This window comes from Notechis scutatus, chromosome 4 (assembly GCF_049901735.1).
Source record: "Notechis scutatus isolate UNSWTSFEM ecotype Mainland chromosome 4, rNotScu1.2, whole genome shotgun sequence".
NCBI lineage: Eukaryota > Metazoa > Chordata > Lepidosauria > Squamata > Elapidae > Notechis > Notechis scutatus.
The window spans coordinates 61144270-61168083 of record NC_142012.1 but is presented as its reverse complement, the minus strand read 5'-3'; the positions used below and the strand labels follow the sequence as shown (position 1 = coordinate 61168083).

Below are 23814 nucleotides of genomic sequence, written 5' to 3'. Positions count from 1 at the left end.
TTCTTCTGTCATTCAGATTAGTTGTAAGAAGGTTTATTTGTGGAGTCTACTCTAGACCAAAAAGAAGAAACTGGAACCAGTTTATAAGTTATGCTGCTTAGGAAAACTATTCTGAAATAATGAAGATGGCGTTCAAACTGTACTAGAATAATGTAAGCACACTAGGAAATGGGCAGTGTGTAGTTTTCACTGGCTGCAATCTGCTTGTTGACCTTCGACCAGCATTTCTCAAACTGGGGAAACTTTCGGGTTCCATCAGAGACTGAGGGGAAAAGTGTTCATTTGAATGCAACCAATCTCCCATCACCAAGCTTTGCTTCTTGGTTTGGGGGTTGGAAAATGTATTTTTTTTTAAGAAAAGGGTACTGCAGCTTGAGCAATTTTTATGGAAAGCTGCAGAGCATTTATGATGCTTACTGTAGGTAAAGCAGCATTTCTCAACCTTGGCAACTTTTTAAGATGTGTGAAATTTAACTTCCAGAATTCCCCACCCAGGATGGGTGGTTGGGATTGTAGGAGTTGAAGTCCACACGTCCTAAAGTTGACAAAGTTGAGAAACACTGAGGCAAAAGTTGGGCTGGAGGTATAAAGATGTACTGCAACATTGATTTTTCTAGTCCAGCTACCTATTAACTACCCGCTCCTCTGACAATTCCATTAATGGATATGGGGGACATGAGAAATTGGAAACATTTTTGATTTTGGGAAAGCAACCAAAGGTTTCCACTAGGAACTGTCTGAGAAGACTTGAGACTTGTGTGTCCTAATGGAACAGAACCTGGACGATCCAAATTTTTTTGGCCATGGAGAACCACATCTACACAAGCAACAGGTGCTGCATCTGGTGGGGCCTTTAGCTGACCGGTTTTATCTGAAAACTTTTAAGATATCTGGACTTCCAACTCCCGGAATTTTCCAGTCATCCATGTCTGGGAGTTGAGATTCAGATATCTTAAAGTTAAGGTTGAGAAACATTAGTTTAAAGCAGCGGTCGCCAACCAGTGGGCGGTGGTCCACTGGTGGACTGCGAGAAAATTTTGGTGGGCCGCAGAGAAATCTCACCTCCAGAGCACCCCCCCCCCCAAAGCAATTAATCCAGGCTGCACAGAAACGCAAGGCTGCTCAGCCCACATGGCCCGCAGGAACCCTCCCCGCCCACTCACTCCTTACCTGGCAAACTTGCTTGCTAAATTTCTATTTTTCCGACCATCAGCTGTGATATTTAGATTAGCTAGGAAGCAGGAAATGGCTGGATTTCTTGCTTTCTAGCTAGTTTTTAGATCTTTGGCTCTGCTTTTAAGCACATCCGAACCTCCCTTAGGACTGAAGGTTCTATTATTCAGTGCAGACTCACGGCAAGCAAAGTTTATGTGACAGACTCAGGTAGACAATGGCAGATAGATCAGTGAATGAATCTGTGATTCTGTGAGCAGCTCAATCTGCCTGCCTTCTTTGCCTGATTTTAGGTAAAAATTGCTCTTTTTTTTGTATAAAAAATTCAATATTTACACACAGGTGAAACTCAAAAAATTTGGATATTATGCAAAAGTTCATTTATTTCAGTAATGCAACTTAAAAGGTGAAACTAATATATGAGATACTCATTACATGCAAAGCAAGATAGTTCAAGCCGTGATAATTGCGTTGATTATGGCTTACAGCTCATGAAAACCCCAAATCCACAATCTCAGAAAATTAGAATATTACATGCAATCAATAGAACAAGGATTGTACATAGAACAATATCGGACCTCTGAAAAGTATAAGCATGCATATGTACTCAGTACTTGGTTTGGGCCCCTTTTGCAGCAATTACTGCCTCAATGCGGCTGGCATGGAAGCTATCAGCCTGTGGCACTGCTGAGGTGTTATGGAAGACCAGGATGCTTCAATAGCGGCCTTCAGCTATTCTGCATTGTTTGGTCTTGTGTCCCTCATCTTTCTCTTGGCAATGCCCCATAGATTCTCTATGGGGTTCAGGTCAGGCGAGTTTGCTGGCCAATCAAGCACAGTAATCCCACAGTCATTGAACCAGGTTTTGGTGCTTTTGGCAGTGTGGGCAGGTGCCAAGTCCTGCTGGAAAATGAAGTCAGCATCTCCATAAAACTTGTCTGCAGAAGGAAGCATGAAGTGCTTCAAAATCTCCTGGCAGACGGCTGCGTTGACCCTGGACTTAATGAAGCACAGTGGACCAACACCAGCAGATGACATGGCTCCCCAAATCAACACAGACTGGAAACTTCACACTGGACTTCAAGCATCTTGCAGTGTGTGCCTCTCCATTCTTCCTCCACTCTCTGGGTCCTTGGTTTCCAAATGAGATGCAAAAGTTGCTCTCATCAGAAAAGAGGACTTTGGACCACTGAGCAACAGACCAGTTCTTTTTTTTTTTTCTTTAGCCCAGGTAAGACGCTTCTAATGTTTGTTGTTCAGGAGCGGCTTGAGAAGAGGAATACGACATTTGAAGCCCATGTCCAGGATCCGTCTGTGTGTGGTGGCTCTTGATGCATTGACTCCAGCCTCAGTCCACTCCTTGTGAAAGTCCCCAACACTTTTTTTTTTATTAAAAGTTTTATTTGGGTTTTCACAAAACATACAAGTACAAATAAAACATCTTTTTTTGAGAACAGCATGCTCCTGGATTATCATTTCTCCATGCAGACATAAACTCAATTGCATATTCATTTTATGTATTCTAATCTATATCTTATAACTATTTTTGCAATTTTCTCAATAGTTTTTCCCTTTCCTTGCTTTCTGTAACCTTATTTTCAATTATCTCATTCCTTTCTAAGTTCGATTACATATCTTTTTCTAACTTGGTTTCAGAAAAAACTATCCTACAATCTGCAACTCTTACACTGCAAAAACGTATGGACTACACAACTCGATCAGGACAAAGCAATAAATGCAATCTACATAGATTTCTGTAAAGCTTTTGATTTAGTGGTACACGACAAACTACTAAAACTAAAAACTTATGGTATCTCTGGACACCTGCATAACTGGATAGAAGCATTCCTGTCAAACAGACAACAAATGGTCAAAATTGGGAGCGTCCTATCAAATTCTGGGTACCTGTCAACAGTGGTGTCTCCCAAGGCAGTGTACTAGGACCAACTTTTTTCATACTCAACATAAATGACCTGATCATATCAAGAGCAACTGCGTTCTCTTCACTGATGATGTAAAGCTATTCAATACCACAGACAATACTGCTACCCTTCAAAAAGATCTCGACTATGTATCAGAATGGTCAAACAAATGGTAACCTCAAATCTCAACAAATAAATGCTCTGTCTTACATATTGGCAAAAAAAAATCAGAAAATAAAATACAGGCCGAATAGTCAAGATCTTGTTGATGATCCAAACTTTGTCCAGGATCTTGGAGTACTCATCTCAAATGACCTAAGTGCTAGAGTCCACTGTAACTCCATAGCCAAAAAGGCATTAAGAGTTGTTAACCTAATCCTGCGTAGCTTTTTCTCTGGCAATATTACACTACTAACTAGAGCATATTAAACATTTGCTAGACTCGAATACAGCTCATCAGTCTGGAACCCATATTATGTATCTGATATTAACACAGTCCAGAAAGTCCAGAAATATTTCACAAGAAGAGTTCTCCACTCCTCTACTCATTGCAGAATACTTTATGCCACCAGACTTGAAATTCTAGACTTAGAAAACTAGAACTGTACCGCCTTCGGTCCAATCTAAGTATAGTATATAAAATCATACATTGAAATGTCCTACCTGTCAGCTTCATCCATAACAACACAAGAGCACACAATAGATACAAACTCAAGGTTAACCGCACCAAACTTGATTGCAGGAAATACGACTTCAGCAACAAAGTAGTCAATGTCTGGAATACTCTACCTGACTCTGTGGTTTCTTCCCCAAACCCCAAAAACTTTAACCTTAGACTGTCTACTATTGTCCTCACCCCTTTCCTAAGAGGTCTGTAGGGGGCGTGCATAAGCGCACCAACGTGCCTACCGTCCCTGTCCTATTATTTCTTTAATTTTTTTTTATTTTTCTTATATGTTTTTTTATACTTATACCTATTATCTTGTAAGCAATTGACAAAAATAAATAAAAAAATAAAATAAAGCTGTTTGTTGCTTTTCTCACTTTCCCTTTCCAGGGGCTTTATTATCTTGTAACAAAGTTTCAGCTACAACATATCCTTACAAGTCTTGTTAAAGTTCCACTATCAATTCTTTTTACTTCCAGGTGGTCTCCTCTATTTTTCCAGATTCCACCCTCTTTTTTTTTTCTTCCCCTCTGCTTTCTTCCTTTAAATTTTTTTTAAATTATCCAAGTCTTTATCCCTTTGACACTTCATTTTCAGCTAAAAATAGCCTGTTAACGTCAAAGTGGATTAATATCAATTTCTCGTTTAGATCTCTTCTTCTTAACATTCAAAGTCAATTAAAGCTGTCAATGTGAGAGAGAAAAAAGCCAATTCTTTTTCCTTTCCCTTTCGCGCTTTAAAGATCTTGTTTAGGAATAGTATTAAACTTTATAATTCAAGTTCCAGGTACCTTAAATAGATGTTTTCTCCATTCAACCCCTGTCAGTCAAACTTTCTCCTTTAAACTTCCTCCTGCACAATCTTGTCCGGTCGGTCCCCAACACTTTTGAATGGCCTTTTCCTGACAATCCTCTCCAGGCTGCAGTCATCCCTGCTGCTTGTGCACCTTTTTCTTCCACACTTTTCCCTTCCACATAACTGTCTATTAATGTGCTTTGATACAGCACTTTGGGAACATCCAACTTCTTTTGCAATTACCTTTTGAGGCTTTCCCTCCTTATAGAGGGTGTCAATGATGGTTTTTTGCACAACTGTCAGGTCAGCAGTCTTTCCCGTGATTGTGATTCCTACTGAACCAGACTGAGAGACCATTTAAAGGCTCAGGAACCCTTTGCAGGTGTTATGGCTTAATTAGCTGATTAGAGTGGGACACTTTGAGCCTAGAATATTGAACCTTTTCACAATATTCTAATTTTCTGAGATTGTGGATTTGGGGTTTTCATGAGCTGTAAACCATACTCATCACAATTATGACACATCATGGCTTGAACTATCTTGCTTTGCATGTAATGAGTCTATCTCATATATTAGGTTCACCTTTTAAGTTGCATCACTGAAATAAATGAACTTTTGCACGATATTCTAATTTTTCGAGTTTCACCTGTACATGGTGTGTTGTGAGTTAATTTTGTGAGTTTGCTTGCTAGCAAATTTTATGAGTATGGTTGCAAGCAAATTTGATGCGACAGACTGAGCTAGCCGATGGCAGATAAGATAGATCTCTGAATGAATCTGTGATTCTGTGAGCAACTCAATCTGCTTGCCTGCTTGGTCTGATTTTGGGTAAAAGTTGCTCTTTTTTTAATAAAATAATCAATATTTATATAAATATTTATATTTGCATACAAGCCATGCCCAGTCAGTCACCTGACCTCCAAGCCACACCCACATATTAGGCCATGCCCACAGAACTGGTTAGTGGTCCCTGGGATTTAAAATTATGAGTTTGGTGGTCCCTGAGGTCCAAAAGGTTGGCGACCCCTTGTTTAAAGTATACATTGACACATAATCCAGTTATTGCTAGCTGAAAGGAGTCTCTTTCCTGTTCATTCTGGGGTTCTGTATGGGAACTGATGGGAATCTAGTTGTCCATAGCTTTGAGGCTTAAATAAAATGGTTGCCTCTATCCCCTTTCAGGCAGAAAAAGTTCAGCAAGAGGAGTTTGGTTGTAAGGGAGACAGTTGCTCCACTCGCACATTATGCTGAATCTCTGAATATTGCAGAGTGACGGAACAGCATGTCAGCTACTTGTGTGCATCACCATGAGATGAGCAAGAGATTTACTTCAGGACTTGTCCAGGTGGCACAAAGGAATTTGGCAGAATGGATCGCCCTTCTGTTTGGCAAGGCAAGAGGGAAGTAGCATGCCAAGGATCCCAGACTGGCTGCGATGATGGGAGCAGTGTCCATTGTCTAAAGCGGCGCTTCCCAACCTTGGCCGCTTTTAAGATATGATTATTTCAACTCTCAGAATTCTGGCTGGAGTTGAATTCCATATATTAAAGCTGCCAAAGTTGAGAAACTTAAAGATGTGGAGGCTGCATGAAGCGTGAATCAACTTTGTGTTTGTCACCACGCTACAAAAAAAAAAGATGTTGAGACTTTTTTAAAAAAAAAAAAAGCGCAGAAGAAAAGTGAAGACGATTCAAGGCCTGGAGACTTAAACACGTGAAGAACAATTGCAGGACTTGGATTTGGCTAGTCCAGGGAAACACAGAACTAGATGTGACATGATAGCAGTATTCCAGTGTTTGAGGGGCTGCTACAAAGAAAGAGGCGGGGTTGTTTAACTTATTTTCCAAAGCATCTGAAGGTAGGATAAGAAATAATGGATGGAAAGTAATCAAGGAGAGAAGCAACCTGGAATTCAGGAGAAACTTACTAACAGTAAGAACGATTAACCAGTGGAACAGCTTTCCTTCGGAAGTTGTGGGTGCTTCATCACTATAGAGGTTTTTTTAAGAAGAGACTGGACAGCCACCTATCTGAAGCGTCTCCTGCTTGAGCAGGCGGCTGGACTAGAAGACCTCCAAGGTCCCTTCCAGCTCTCTTCTATTCAAATGTGCTGCCAAGATATAAATGAAACCCATCCCTCCATTGTTGATTTTTTTTTCTCATCGCAATTCAACCCGTCTGTCCATATATCTATATTCTGTCTTGGTCTAGAATTTTTGCTCCCTTACTGTTAGGTAACGGTGACCAGTGTTCCAGCTTTGCTTCTGTATAAGGTAGGTTCTAATTATTATTTTTTTAGGGCAGAATGAACTTGATTCAAATCAAGAGTTTTTGTGCCAAGGAGCCTTGACTGTTGGCAACTACCGGAGGACAAGTCCCTATAGTTTCCTTGGCAAGGTTTTCGAGGTGGTTTGCCCTTGCCCGCTTCCTGAGCGTATGCGACTGGGCCAAAGTCAGCCAGCTGGCTTTGTGCCTTAAAGCAGGAACAAAACTCGCGGTCTCCCAGTTTCTAGCCTGATCCTTCGCCACGACACCAAACTGACTCTCTCAAAATCACTTATTTCCCCTCCCCCTAATAAAATCAGTGCATGTTTGTTCGATTATATTATACTTAACCAGGAACAGAGACTTCCTTCAATTTTAGAAAGTAATCGCTCAAGATTTAATGTGGAGATTTGCTTTTTTTTTTTTTAATGTATAATTTAGGTCAGCGGCCTCCAACCTCTTGAGCACCAGGGACCGGTTCCGTGGAGAAAAGTTTTTCCGCAGACTGGAGAGGGAGGGGAGTGTTACATGCTACCTGCATCCCATGGATGGGGCTTTGCTTGTTTGCGCCGCCCGGTTGCTGGCAAGCCATGGAGAGGTGGCCGGTCCATGGTGGGGCTTGGGGACCCTTGATTTAGGTCATTTTAAGTAGCACTTACACAAATGCTTGTGAAAACCTGTATGCTATTATGGCAACTCAAGGTTTGCACACACATGGAGGGGCGCACACTGAAAGTGAAAGCAGGACCTAGCTTTGAGCGCTTGCAACACTTTTCATGGTAAAGGACTTGTTAATGCTCTGTATAAAAATCAGGGGCAATGAAGTTAGCATTCATAAGTGGCCAACACTACTCTGCCAATTAACCAAGACAAATTGGATTTCTCACACCGTTTACGGAAGTCTCAGATAGGAAATGGGCATCATGAGTCAAATCACTGATCCAGGCAGCTAATGATACACTTTTTATACTCCTGGGGCCTGGACCCAAATCTTTCCACACGTGGGGATTTTTCAACTTATGAAAGGTAATCTGGGAACATTAGAAAATAACCATTTTGTCATGGCGAAGGATCAAGCTAGGCTCTCAAATTATAATTTTGCTTTTAGAGAAGTTAATTCCTAAAAAGCCAAATAGGATGGAAGCACCAATCCTCTCTTGCTTTTAGAGATGCTTCCCTCTCCACTCAAGTACTTCAGCACTAAACACTGTTTTCCACTAGGCAGGTACACGTCTCTTAAATGCAGAGCAGGAACAGTCTTGTTTATAGGCATACTCCATTGTTAAAAAGCACCCAAGAGTTTTAAAAAGAAGTCTATGGCATTAAACACAATAATGTTACATCAAGTATTCTCCATCAGATTGCAACCCTTAAATTCTTTGAGAAAGTACACAAAAGAGTAGTTGGACATTTTTATTTGAACAAGGCCCCCTCCCCCCCCCAAAAAAAAACAAAAAAAAAAACACACAAAGAATGAATGATACAATATCTAAAAATTATAATATACAACTAAAAACTACATGTATACTTGTAATGGGTTATTAAATAATTAAGAACGCAACCTAAATTACCACAGAAACATCAAAATAATTCATATTTTTTTTTCAGGATAAAAAAATGACCATGAATGCGCTATATATCTTAACAGAGTTTTGAAATGGAACAAAATTTGTGTTATCCGTCCCAACAGTTCTGTAAATGCACAGGGCCTTCAGTGAATTGTAGTTCAGCATAACTCCATATTTAACAGGATCGATTTCCCCAATGAACAAAGCCCACACTAATTCTTTGTTTTACTCCCTGGAAACTTGTTTTATTTTTAATCACAGTGCTTGAGAAATACATAAAATATTGGGGATTCGATTGGTTTGAATAGAGGAATTACATTCACCCTTTTTGCTTCATTAAAATGTTTTTAGTTTGAGTGGGATCCAGTTACTTTTATGCTCCATGCTTGGACAAGGAATTAGAAGGCTGACTTTTGGGGCCCCGTAGGCTGCATTCTCTCCCTAGCGTAGTCCCTGGTGCCTTTGCAAAAAATTTTGGTTTGAAAAATCGTGGAACACATGCCTGCTTAAACTTTCTCTTGAACTCTGCGGAACAACAGATATAAACACTGTCCTATCTGCCCCCGAAGCTTTGAACACTATTCTCAAATAAAACGTCATTGAACATTTATACAAAAAATACTGGATTTTACACTATACAATTTCTAGAATATGTACAGAATAAAATAAGTTACTTCTTCTAGTGAGTTCTGAGGGACAATAGGCATCTTTAATATACATTTTTAAAGTCTCTGCAAGCAGCTACTTTTTGGTTAGTTATCAGTTATTTGTTATAAGCACTGATCAGAAAACTGAGCAGCATTCCAAACCAGTTAAGAGATATATTATTTCTTTTTTAAAAAAAAAAACAAAAAACTGGATAATTCCAGTTTTAAATATTATTAAACTCCAGAACATTTACAGACTAGGAATTAAAGCTAAAAATATATACTTTTTTCCAAAAATAATCTTGCAGTGCTTTTTTTTGGCATGCTCAAACTTTATCAAACATCCATATCCTCAAAATATGATTGGATAGCCATTCATTCCTACTTGCACGCATATATTTTATCATTACAGGCAAAAATAGAATAAATTGTAAATACAATATTGATAAATCAATGGATTTTGCAGTCTTTTATATTCCAGTATAATACAGCACATTCCTCATGACAGTGTCAAAATTATGAATTAAACATTATTTGATTATTTACTGTCTAAAAGCCAGAAAGCTTTCACAGGTCTTCAGCCAAAAGCACCATTGTTCATTTTAGCCTCATTTCACCTGCTTTAATTATCCCCAAGTTAAGAGGCTATTATTGCAACTCCACGTACTTTCTGTTTATGATGGGAAAAATGCATTTTATAGGCATTGCTTTTAGCCCTTTTCTCTAATGCATTTTTTTTTTAAAGAGTTCGTATTACTGATACTAGGTTTAAAAAAAAAAAAGCATTAAAGATGTCAGTTGTTTCGAGAACTGTTACTAAAGTATGCGACTTGTTTCTAGAAAAGTTCTTCCCTGGAGAATAGGACAGTTTCATTCGATATGAAAGGTGCTCGATCAAAGGGAAACTACCCTCCCTCCCTTTTAGTCTTCCTCCGAGGAACAGTGGTTCAAAACCCTGTACTCAGATTTCTCACAGCCGCGTGTTTTGCAAGGAGCTGGTACGACTGCACCACGTGGAGAGATCCCCGAATCTCTAAATTCAGTTCCATTAATTTGGAGCTGGCTTCAGATGTATCTTGTTTTGAGCCAAATATTGCAAAACTGCCAGTCTGGCCAAGGGTCTGGTGACGGAAAAATATGTGCAAGAGGGTTTGAATCGGGTCTTCTTCGGAATCGCCAAATATGTCATTGGGCCAAATACACCTGGGGGGACACAGAAATTCAGTTATTAGCCACTGCCCTTATCATGATCCAAATGGGTTACACCTCTATTCCAAATGGATGCATCCAAGTTTTCCCATGGAGGTATAATTAATCCCAGGTGTAATTAAACATGAGGCCTCTGCTAATTAACCCATCCATTTCCCAAAACTAAACAAAATTGTGGAGTACCTGTTGCACTTTTTGAGTTCGCTGAAAATGTTACCTAGTTGGGTCAGGAAACATCTCCAGAAAACAACCGAGCTCGGAGAGCACCACAGTTCAACCCTATATTCCCTTCTATTGGTATTAAATGTTACCATTACTTTATAGCGCTCTTCCCTTTCCATGGACCTAGATTTACGTCAGTCCTTGGTTGAGACTCACTCCCAGCTGCATCCTTGCCAGGTCAGGGATGTTAGCAAAAGGCAGTTTGCAGTACCTGAACGCTTTGACTTGTGCTATGGCAGAGAAAAATTCCTTATTCCGTAAGGTTTCAATGAGCGAATGAATGGCTGTCTCTGTGCTGATCTGAGAAGCTTCCGGGATATCAGTGTCTTCAATACTGCTATAAGCAGCAGCTTCTTTCAGGCAGGCTTCCAACTGAGCAAGCTCCTCTGACATGTTTATCACCTGGGGGGAAAAAAGAAGGGCGGGATGTGCATTTTTGGGTAGCAGAAACATTTCCCCCCCTACTCTGGGACACCATTATGTAGAAAGTATGTTTAAATGATCTATTTAAGCCAACATGAGGAATTCAACTACCACCATTAAATATTGGTTGATGTTGTTAGGTATAACATTGATACCAAATATGGTTTGGGTGAATAAATATATAAAACTTAGATATCATGGTTTAAGTGCTTATCACTTTAAGCACAATGCAGCAGGCAATTAGCCGATTAAGGGTGCGGTTAGAAGTTACTATATAAGGAAGCATTAGAAGCTGGAAAGCTTACTGTGAGTTTACTAACTGTCTGTCTGTAACTGACTGACGCTCTGGCTGGCTGTAACTGTGTGCTACTGTAACTGTGTGCTGCTGCGACTAACTGTGATTACTGACTGTGAGTGCTGTGACTGAACTGTTATTGTTTGCTACTGTTTGCTGAATATCCAGCGTTTGTTTCTCTGGAGAGTGAAACCGAGGAGGAGAAGATATCTTTATCGGCTGATAAAGATATTGCAAGGACTCTTAACTTGGACTATACTAGTGAGTCTTACTGGATGGAAATACTGTGAATGACTTAATGGACTGAATGACAATGTTTAAACTCTAACTGGATTAAAAACTATTTAAACTACAAACAGTGTTTGTGTTCAGTGTGTGTATACTCTGGGGCCCTTCCTGGCTTGACTACTGCTGCAATACTCTGCTAGGGGTTAATTCCAAAACCCTAACATTGGTTATGGGCCCAGCAGCATAGTCTAACTAACCAGGATATAGCAGAGAGAGTTGGTGTGAGTTGCACATTACTGTAAAAACAAACTGTTTTAATTAGTTTAAAATAGTCAAAATATCTGAAGAGCAATGGCACAAGTAAATTTGTCACAACTGTCCATGATATCCAGGCTGGATGGAACAAACTATGTTTCATGGTCAATGAAATGTAGTTTACTTCACGCAGAGAAGGTTTGTGGGACATTATAGCAAACCCACCAGATGTGAGTAGATGGGATCCTGCTAATGATGATGATAAAGAAAAGTTACAAGACTTTAAACTGAAGAATGAGCAGGCTTTATGCATCATAGGACTGACTCTCTGTGATCAGCAGCTTGTCCATATTCGTGGAGAAGAAAATGCTGCAAACTGCTGGGAGAACCTCAGGAAGATTTATGTTCGGGACAGTGTAGGAGCACATATAAATCTTACACGGAAGCTTTTTCAACGCATCTTCAGAGGAATGGAGATATGTTAGTTCATTTAAACTGTATGAAGAGCATTTTTCAAGATTTGCAAGAAAAAGAGCTTATATTTAATGAACTGCAAAAAGTCTACATAATATTATCTTCATTAGATCAAAGCTATGATGACTATGTGACTTCGTTAGAGGTATTGCCAAAAGAAAGCCTCTCATTAACCGAGATTACAGGCAGGCTACTAGAAGAAGCCAGAAGAAGGCGTGAGCGTGACGAGCTGAGAGAAGATAAGAAAGAAGAGAAATTATCTTCAAAGCTTGAAAGAAACCAGCAAAGCAAAGTAAAGCACCTGGAAGAAGAGAATTTATCTTCAACAGCATACACAATTAAAAATGTTTTAATTGTGGAAGCAGAGGACATTTGGCAAGATTCTGCAAAAGAGAAAAAGCCAGAATGTAAAAAAGCCAAAGAAAGCATTTGAACTAGCCACGTTTAGCAACTCTGATGTGAAGAATAATTTATGGGTGGTTGACAGTGGCGCATCCCACTGCATCACAAGAGATAAGACAAAATTTATAAAAATGTCTACAAGTTCTCAACATATATCTCTTGCTAACGGCTGGAACCTGAAAGCGAAAGGTCAAGGTTTTGCACGTTGTCCGTACATAAACCAGGATATAAAAATGTTGTATGTACCGCAACTAAAGTTTAATTTGCTTTCAGTAAGGGTATTAGATAAATTAGGTTATGTAATTACTTTTAAGGATAATAATTGCATAATTGAAAAAGATAACAAAAGGGTAACTGCAGCTTTAAATGGAACATTATATGTCTTAGATAATAGTAAGAAAGGGGAGGCTCAAACTGTATTTAATAATATAAAGCCTCATGAAGAATGTATCCATTTATTGCATAGGCGTTTGGGGCATGTAAATTTTAAAATGCTAAAACGAACAGTTGAGTTATCTGAAGGAATAAGGTTAAAACCTTGTGATAAATATTTGCGTTGTAATGTTTGCTGTGAAGATAAGAGCAAGGTATTGCCTGCAAATAGGCTAAATGGTTTCAAAACAAAAGAACCTTTAGAAGTAGTATTTGCAGACATAATAGGTCCAAAGAAACCCAGTATGGGGGTGCTAGATATATACTGAGCATTATGGACCATTATTCTAGATATGGGTTTTGCTATTTAATGAAAAGCAAAACTGAAACATATCAACATTTTTTCAATTGGCTTAGGTTTGCTGAAAGAAAGTCTAAACGACAACTGATAACCCTGGTGACAGATAATGGTACGGAATTTATTAATAACAAATTCCAGAACAGACTTAAGGTAGCTGGAATAGAGCATAAGAAGTCTGCTCCATACAGGCCAGAACATAATGCTTTTATTGAAAGAAGAGGCCAAACACTACAGGCAATGGTTAGAACAATGTTAAATGATTCTGGGTTACCTGATTCTTTGTGGGGGAGGCTACAATGTGTGCTAATAACATATTGAACAACGTTGTTAATACAACAACAGGTGAAATTCCATTTACCAGATGGCATGGCAGGAAACCTGATCTAAGTTACCTGCACATTTGGTGCACCAGCATGGGTGCATATTCCTGCACAACTCAGAAAAAAAAGGGCAACATAGAGCTAAAAGATTTTTCTTCGTTGGTTATCAGGCAAACCATAGGGCATATAGATTTTGGGAGAAAGGCACATCTAAAGTGTTATGTGAGTGCTAGTGCCCAATTTCTAGAACATGAAGGATGGGAGAAATTAGAACAGGATGCCAATAAAGATGTAATTATTGAATCCTATAGAAATCCCATTAGTTATCCCTGTAACTTTAAAAATAAAGTAAAGAGACAAATACAGGATGAAATAGTGCCCATAAAGGAAGAAACAGATTCAATAGCTGAACAGGATGAGGAAGATGAACAGGTAGTAGTTCAACAAAGTCCTCCTGTAAGCCCTGTAATTCCCAGAAGAACTACACGTGTATCTAGACCGCCTGATAGGTACCAGGCTAACACAGTGTGCCAGATTAATCAAGTTCCTAATTCTGTTGAAGAAATTAAAAAGTATCCTAATAAGGAAAAAGAAAAATGGTATGCAGCAATGAATAAGGAACTAAATTCATTAAGAGATATGAAGGTGTATGAAAATGCTAAATTACCTCGTAGGAAAGAAATCCATTAGCTGCAAATGGATTTTTAAGGTAAAAACAGATAAAATGGTAATTTAATCCATAAGGCAAGGTTAGTAGCCCAAGGTTTTAGGCAGAATGCTAATGACTATGATGAGGTGTTTGCACCTAGTCTTAAGGCAGCAACCTTGAGAGCAGTTTTAGTGTGGGCAGCTAGTAATAACTATATAGTTAACCATTTAGATGTGGAAACTGCTTACTTGCACGCCCATTAAAACATATTATTTATATGAAAAACCTGTTGGTATTAAAAGTGAAAGTAAGAATAATAATGATTGTTGGTTGTTAAAGAAAAGTCTCTATGGTCTTAAACAATCAGGCTATGAATGGAACCAGTATATTGTAAAGGAACTAGACAATATAGGATTTAAAGCTGGTTTAGCCGATCCATGTCTGTTTAAGAGGAGACAAATGGGAAAGTATCATTATTATTACTATTCACAGATGATATTGCTTTGATAACTGAAACTAATGATGAAGCAAATAAAATAATAGCATCATTAGGAAAGAGAATAAAGATCAAGCAATTAGGGGAGATAAAGAAGTATCTCGGTTTGAATATAAAGAAAACACGAAAAGGTTTTAAGATATCTCAGGAAGATAAGATAAGCAAATTGCTAAAAGATTACAAGATGGAGCTTTGTAAGCCAGCTAAGACTCCAATGAGTCAGGAGTTTAGCAACACTGATGAACAAAGCCCTGAGTTTGATAAGGTGATTTATCAATCTTTAATTGGTAGTTTGAGTTATATTAGTAATTGGTCTAGACCAGATATATCGTACTGCGTGAATCAGTTGGCTAGATTCAATTCTGCACCATGTGAAAGACACTGGATTGCAGCTAAGAGGATATTAAGATATCTTAAAAAGACAATGAATTATTCATTGTATTTAGAACCAAAGGGTGATTTAATTCTGTGTGCTTATGCAGATGCTAGCTTTGCATCAGAAAGAGACACTAGAAAGTCGACTTCAGGAACAGCCATAATGCTAGGTAATACATTAATAGGCTGGAAGTCAATAAGACAACAGCATATAAGTTTGTCTACTATGGAGGCAGAATTCTCCTGTTTATCATTGTTATGTACAGAATTAATAATGTATAAACAAATGTTAATTGATATAGGTATAACTGTAGATTATCCTATAATTATACATGAAGATAATCAGGCAGCAATTCAAATGGCCACAAATATTGGAGTAAAAACAAGGAGCAAGCATACAGATCTAAGATACCTAAACGTGAGACAATCTGTAAGAAGTAAGATGATTCAGCTAGAATACTGTATGTCGGAGGACAATTTAGCTGATAATTTTACTAAAGCCCAAGGTGCCAGTAAGCACCAGGAGAGTTGTGAAAAATATGGGATAAGATTGTAAAGGTATTATATATTTATTTCACCCAAAAGGGGAGTATGTTAGGTATAACATTGATACCAAATATGGTTTGGGTGAATAAATATATAAAACTTAGATATCATGGTTTAAGTGCTTATCACTTTAAGCACAATGCAGCAGGCAATTAGCCGATTAAGGGTGCGGTTAGAAGTTACTATATAAGGAAGCATTAGAAGCTGGAAAGCTTACTGTGAGTTTACTAACTGTCTGTCTGTAACTGACTGACGCTCTGGCTGGCTGTAACTGTGTGCTACTGTAACTGTGTGCTGCTGCGACTAACTGTGATTACTGACTGTGAGTGCTGTGACTGAACTGTTATTGTTTGCTACTGTTTGCTGAATATCCAGCGTTTGTTTCTCTGGAGAGTGAAACCGGAGGAGGAGAAGATATCTTTATCGGCTGATAAAGATATTGCAAGGACTCTTAACTTGGACTATACTAGTGAGTCTTACTGGATGGAAATACTGTGAATGACTTAATGGACTGAATGACAATGTTTAAACTCTAACTGGATTAAAAACTATTTAAACTACAAACAGTGTTTGTGTTCAGTGTGTGTATACTCTGGGGCCCTTCCTGGCTTGACTACTGCTGCAATACTCTGCTAGGGGTTAATTCCAAAACCCTAACAGATGTTCTCATAAACACCCCAAGCGTTTACAGTGAATATACTGGCGCTTACAGGAGCTGAACAGAAATTTGATAAAGCTGGATGAGGATCGAGTCTCAAACTGATTAATGTTTAATTCTGATATGAATTTGTATCTTCTAATTTTCGATAAACTAATCGAATTCTGTATTTTTACTGATTATCATCACTTGAGCAGGAAAGCAGAGTGGACACAATGCATATCCACCCTTAGTAGCCTATTTAAACTTTTCGTTCAGAGATGTAATTTTTAGTTAAATCTTGCAGTAAAAGCAAATCTTTACCTCTGCCTCTTTTTTCACTACATTCACTTGGCTGATAAGTTTACAATAGGCTTGAAATAAAAGGAGCAGCTGGAAATGCAGCTTATAGAGCCTCCGGCACAGCTCTAATTCCTGTAAATAAAAAAAAAAAAGGTCACCTGAAAAGCAATATATTAACCAAAGAAGTGACAAAAGCATACAATTTGTATACAGCAGAATTTGCAATATAACAATAGTTATTTGCTTACTGCAGAGAAGAAAGGTTAAGATAATGAAGGAAGAAGCTAATCAGAGAAAAATGAGTGCTTCTAATCATCTAGGTGGATTTAGAATTAAAAAAGAAAATATTTTCTTGCAGGCTACATAATAAACTTTGGCTTTTAAGAAGGGCAGCAATTTCCAACAAAGAGAAATGGATGTTGATGACATTTCAGAAATGCCATCCTCTAGCTGGGAAAAATTGTCTGCATTATTTTGGGCGATCTGTCACTTCTAATTTTAGAACAGTGGTTCTCAACCTTTCAAATAATGTCCATCCTTCTCATATGATCTCAATATAGTATTCCCTCCACCCCCAAACACTAGCATTCATTTATTTACAGGCAGTTCTGAATGTGGGCATGGCACGCAACGTTTCATTTTCTCCCTCTACTACACCAGAAATCCTACCATGAAAACTCTTCCAGCCCTGCCAGAGGAAGAGAGAAGACAAGCTAGCAATCCATTCAAGAGCAATCATAATTTCCTTTCAAGCCTTCTTCCCATCTGTCTGACGTCTTCGTCTACAATCCTTGCCTATATCCCTTTTCAAAGCTACTTCCCAGTGGCAACGGGTAAGAGGTGCATGGGTTTTCCCTTCCTTTATGGCAGCCATGGCTCCCACCCTCCCCACCAGCTGTCTCCAATCGGGTGCCCCATGGTCTCAGCCTTCTGGCCAAGGCCTGCAATTACAGCAGTAATTAGCCAGGTGAGGAACACTTTCTCAAAATGGCAAAAAGTTGCTGTCTCAGCTACAACCAACACGCCAGGTCACTATCTCATGGGGAACGAAGGGGAGGAAAAGTTTATCCGGCATCTTCAAGCATAAGGAGCCTCTGTGGTGCAGTGGTTAGAGTGCAGTACTACAAGCCACTTCTGCAGCCAGCTGCCTACAGTTTGGCAGTTCAAATCCCATCAGGCTCAAGGTGGACTCAGCCTTCCATCCTTCCGAGGACCCAAATTGTTGGGGGCAATAGGCTGTCTCTCTAAACTGCTTAGAGAGGGCTGTAAAGCACTATAAAGCGGTATATAAGTCTGAGTGCTATTGCTGTAATGGACCTTAACCTCACACTGTACTCAATGGACATCTGTCCAGGTTGCAAAGTTGCACAAAGACGGAGCCCCACCGCAGAAGGCCAAAGGCTCAAATGAGACCGAACCCCATCACCACTTCATTTCACCCGACAAATGTATTGAGGCAGATCTGAGGCTGGATCCTAGATTACACAGAGAACTATGTAATAATTTTAAGTGAACACAAGTTAGTCCCCCCCAAACGCTGAAAGACAGGCTGGGTCAGGATCACATACGAAACCCTTCTTTCTCCAGACATTAGGCAAATGAATAAAAGGACCAAGGATACCCTGTCCAGTGCCTTGAAAACCAGGTTTTCTGGGACAGATGGCAGGAACACTTGCATATGTGGGCTCTGTCTTGCTATGAAATGAACTGCATCGGTTGAGAACCACTGCCCTAATCACATTTCAATCTATTCCATCGCAAATAAAGGTTTTTTTATACACACACAAACATATATACATATATACTGTACATACATACATACATACATACATACATACATACATACAGGATGTAGCAAAAATCAGGCACCATACACAATTTATTATATAAATTAAATGTTCAAATTGGTTGCCATTTCCTTCTAAATGCTTCCTCATTCTTTTGACACATGGCCTTTGAACATTTTTGGTGGCTGGCAATGAAGCCTGACTTTTGATACAGTCTGTAAATTCTGAATGTTTTGATTATTTTTAATAATATTTCAACTTCAAAGGTAATGAATTCATGGATAGAAGCATAGTATCACCTCTATTTGCATATTTAACTGCATTAGTGGATACGTCTGTTAATATGGATTTAAAATAAATAAGCAAAACTAACAGTGGAATAATATGCTATAGCTACAATATTCTGCCATCTAAAAAGACTGCCAGAGAGTTAGAATCATAGATAAGCGAAGCAAATGTTATTTCCAGAATATTCTATAATGAAACACTGTGATATCACAAATGGACATGAGACAAAAATGAAAGCCAGTTTTGTTACTGGCATAGTTAGTTATTTGATAAATCAAGAGCCATCACTTACTGCTAGAATTTCCAAATGCTAAGCAAGAAGGTGTGCAGGTCACAAAATACAAAAAGGAAAAAGATCAAGAATTAGTATAGAACTTCATTTTCCATGGGTCTCAGAATGTCCCAGATATAAAGGAGAAAAAAAAACTTGCAAAGAAGGATATAATGCATGTATAAAAAATAATATTGAGTATTTATAGATGATAGAACAGCTGGTTGTACTACTTGCTTTGTTATCATGCAAAATGACCAAAATATAATAGTGACAAGTAGAAGGCATTGGTTAAGTTCTGCTAATGAACGGAGAGAAAAGAAAATTGGGGATAAATAGGCTTAAGCGACAACTATGAAGGCAGACATCAAACCTCATGCATTTAAAGGAACTTCATGAAAAGTACTCGTAGAGGATATTCCTGAAAAGATGTTAACTGTAATATCAATGTGTTGAAGTAGTGGGAGTGGAAAAACAGAAGACAAAATTTCTGTAAGGAAGAAAGGATCAAATTCTTACAGAAAAAAAAAGAGAGAGAGAGATTTCCTCCTAACTCCTGATAAGCCAAACCCTTCAAAGACTCAAAAGAAAGACTCACGTGCTTCTCATCATCAGGTCAAAGCCTGGGTTATTCTGAAAGAAAGCTAGCAAGTTTGCCTGTGGCCAGCAGATTGGGAGCTTTGCCTTCAGTGCTACTGGATTAGACTCTTCCAAGTTCATACTGTGCCTTTCTGTGAAGCAGCAATTGTGTGGGGCTATTTCCTGACTTACTAAAGGACTGTGACCCAGTCAAGGAAGCCAAGGTCCAGATCTTCCTAACAGTGGTTCTGTGTTCAAGCTGAACAGAAAGTACTGTGACCCAGTCAAGCAAGCCACAGCCCGGATCTTCCTAACAGTGGTTCTGTGTTCAAGCTGAACAGAAATACTGACTCCTTTTAGATCTCTAGCCTGAAAAAGGCCAGAAGCTGGAACAGGACTAGTCAGACCCCTAGAGCAAGGGCCTTCAAACTTGGCAAGTTTAAGACTTGTGGACTTCAACTTCCAGAATTCCTGAACTAATATGACTGGAGGAGGAATTCTGGGAATTGAAGTCCACAAGTCTTCAAGCTGTCAAGTTTGAAGACCTCAGCCCTAGAGGATGTCTAGCCCAACTTTCAATCTTTTTGTCGGCGGGCTTCTATTTTAGCGCTAGGTAGCCATAGCCAAACTTGATACTCTTTTCCCCCCGTTAATGTTTTCATTTTGGAAATAACATGCACAGTGCAAGATAACAAGATCAGAATTACAGCTTCCTAGTCATTTTTTTTTTGAAAGTACTGCTATTTGGGGGGAAAAACACTATCTGAGGGAGGAGGAAATGCTGTTATCTAGAAAATAAATACTGCAGAATCACAGAAGTGGAATGTGCCATCTATGCCAAGCAGTGGTGTATTCAACCATTAAGGAGACTAAGCACTTACTTAGGGCACCAGGCCCAAAGGGGCACCACAAAGTTGAGACTACGGCTTCATTTGTTCAGTGTGTACAAAGGAGGGAGGGAGGGCACCAAGATTTGTCAGTGCTTAGGGCACTCAGTGAGCCTTAATCCGCCACTGATGCCAAGCCCAACAACCTCGGACAGTGCAAGAATCTAAATGAAAGCACTTTGGACAGATTACGGTCTAACTTCGGCATGAACACACAAAGTGCAAGGAATCCCATTGCTTCTCCTGGGCCACTACTTCGAATGATCAAGTGCTCTTATGGCCAGAAAGGTTCCCCCACTCTGCCCACACAGTGAGCAGGGGTGTCAAGCTGTGGGCTGCTTAGATCTGGCCTGAGGGACTGGCCCACCTCTGCCAGTGAAAACGGAGATCATGAGGGTTGCGCATGGCCCTCCCGAACTCTGTTTTCACTGGCAGGAAGCCATCGCAGCCAAAAACGGAATTCGGGAGCCCGTTTTCGCTGACAGAGCACTCGGGCCCCAGGTGCCCGACAGAGTGACATCAAGCTTGCCACACCCACCCTGGCCACATCTTCCCTGGCCCCCGAGGTCAAACACATGATGCAGCGCTCAACGAAATCAAGCTTGACACCCCTGACCTAGACTCTTGACTCTTTGAAACTTACATTCTTTATCGGGGAAAGAAAAAGCTCTGAACGTCTGCAAAATGTCCTTTTCAGTGTTTGAAGAGCACTATTACACTCTCCATTTTAGCTTTCTCATTGCTAAAAATGTCCAACTCTTTTATAATATCTGCACTTGGCTTTTATTTTTTAGTTCTCTGTATCTTCATCCTTGTCTATGTTACACTTTCTCAATTCAAATTAAACTCTTACAGTTACTTTAATGGGTAGCTGGGAAAGGCAACTCTTTAAATTTTCTACAGATTGTTACTTTTTATTTATAGGTATAAGTATAAACATAGTTATGAATACATGAAATGGATACATATAAGAAAAATAAAAAGAAACAATAGGACAGGGACGGTAGGCACATTGGTGCGCTTATGCACGCCCCCTACAGACCTCTTAGGAAAGGGGCGAGGTCAATAGTAGAAAGTCTAAGATTAAAGTTTTTGGGGTTTGGGGAAGAAACCACAGAGTCAGGTAGAGTATTCCAGACATTGACCACTCTGTTGCTGAAGTCGTATTTCCTGCAATCAAGTTTGGTGCGATTAACCTTGAGTGTGTATCTATTGTGTGCTCTTGTGTTGTTATGGTTGAAGCTGAAGAATTCCTTGACAGGTAAGTCATTGCAATGTATGATTTTATATACCATACTTAGAGCGGACAGAAAGCGGTGTAGTTCTAGTTTTCTAGGTCTAGAATTTCAAGTCTGGTGGCATAAGGTATTCTGCAACGAGTAGAGGAGTGGAGAACTCTTCTTGTGAAATATTTCTGGACTTTCTCAACTTACTTACTTACTAGCATCTACATTACTTACTTACTTATTTACTTACTAACATCTACATTACCAAGAAAAAAGAAAAAGAAAAAAAATCTGTTACTGTTTAAAATTTAACTCTCTTCCTGGAGCCACTTCCCAACTTCTTAATAAATAAAGAAATGAGAGTAAATTAAAACAAAATCTAAGTATTTTCTATAAAAAAGTTCTGTTTGCTTCTTCTCCAAGTCTGGATAAGACAAATCTTCTTAGAAGTGGTATCAGAAGATCTGAGTTTATCTACCATTCCAGATGCTAAAAAATACACAACAAACTCTGGGCAACTGAGAACTATTTCCCCCCAGAAAAGAATATAATAGCTCCCATGACATTGCCCAGTTTTCATTAAATAGTTTAATCAAACCGCTAATACCCTATTTAACTGATTTTTCCCCTCTTAATAGTTTTTCTATATACTTACTAATACTCTGCTATTATTGATCCTTCCAAAAATGTGTTCATTGGTTCTAAGAAATCTATGTTTTCTACTGTGCATAGCTCTTTACAAACACTTCAGATCAGATTTTTGTTGTCCAACTAATTATTTTTAATATTACTTTCCAGACAGATCATAGGCAAAAAACCCCAAACTAATTAGATTTCAGGCAGCCTAGCTTCAATGCCAGACAGCTATTTTATCTGATGAGCCGATATGCAGAACACCAAGTTTTTTCTCTGTAATAGCAGCTTCATAAGAGACAGAGGAGTGCTTGCATACTGATTCCATCTTTCCTGGTTATCTGTTCAGTGTTATTAGACCTAGACCCACAAGCTGGCTTTTTTTTTTAATAAAAAGAACCCACTGTTTCCAGGCCAATACTTAATACATTCTAAATTTCCCGAAAGATATTTTTGATAGCTAAAATGAAAAAAGATGACTCTTTAACCGGCTGGGAACGTTAGGACATGTTCATTCTGTAGCGTGTAAGCGTTTTATATTTATACATGACATAAATAGACATAGTGACTGAAAGCAGATTCCTACCTGAGCATCTGTAGAAGCTCCATGAATACCATCATCTGTACCAAATGTCCTTTTGCAATCTTTTAGCCACTGCAAAATAAAATAGAAGCAAGCTGAAAGAGTCAAAGCAAAATCACTGATGCCTATACGAGCCCAAACACAGAAAATACATTTTGCTCGAATCACAGGATGTTCTAATATAACGTATTAATTTAATGGACCCATTCAGAAAAAAAAACTAATAAAAATGTATGAGGCATACCTTTAAAACTGTCGCTTTTTATAATATACTTTGATGTGTAATTTGAAATGATAAAGAAGCAAGATGATTGAAATAGCAGTACATCATCCAAGAGATAAACTCTAGTCTCTTTTCCAAATATAGATTCATATATAAAGTCCAGCCCACTGATCACTAACATTTTCGAAACCCTAATTCAGTGAACAATCTGTGTTATTTTAATTCATAACACTAAGCCATTATGGGTGTATTCCGATACCTTGCTGAACCTAAAGCAAATCACATTTACACGTAGTGTTGGATGAGAACCAGACAACCATGGATACACATTTAGGGACAGACATATTACATACTTGTAGCATCTACTCACAACCAGTGATAGACAGTGAGGATCGTGCTATATTTCACAAGCTGTAATGGAATAAAACTTAACTGTGTTTGAGACTGAGTTGCAGGCAGCTCTTTGCCGCCTGAATAATGAACCTGACTTGCGATTATGACTTTTTAAAAAACATTTGTACACAAGAGAACAAAAATCTAATTTTTCATCGATATATTTCATTAGGGTTTTTAGTAAATGAATTAGGACTGTGCATTTTCTTGGGAACAAATTCAATTTTCTAAACACTAGCATGTCAATTAATGGCATAGAGCCCAACACATCTTTCTTTTGGCATTTTTGTTTTTGTTTTATTTGATAGCATCCATGGATCATCTTCTTCTTCCACTTCCT

General features: G+C 38.8%; 1 protein-coding gene across 9 annotated transcripts in view; it reads right to left on the bottom strand.

Moving 5' to 3' along the window:
* Positions 1-8296: 8296 nt before the first annotated feature.
* FRYL (FRY like transcription coactivator) overlaps positions 8297-23814 on the bottom strand; it is a 149982-nt gene continuing 134464 nt past the window's right edge. For 6 of the 9 annotated variants that reach the window (XM_087963578.1, XM_087963579.1, XM_087963573.1 and 3 more), the window contains 5 exons: positions 22862-22930; positions 18972-18989; positions 16626-16736; positions 10680-10870; positions 8297-10240 (listed from right to left, as the gene is read on the bottom strand). In XM_087963578.1, coding sequence (XP_087819704.1) covers positions 9985-10240; positions 10680-10870; positions 16626-16736; positions 18972-18989; positions 22862-22930 — 645 coding nt within the window. In that variant the 3' untranslated portion in view covers positions 8297-9984. The remainder of the gene's footprint in view (positions 10241-10679; positions 10871-16625; positions 16737-18971; positions 18990-22861; positions 22931-23814) is intronic. The other 3 variants (XR_015749286.1, XM_087963574.1, XM_087963580.1) reach the window with 1 other exon arrangement.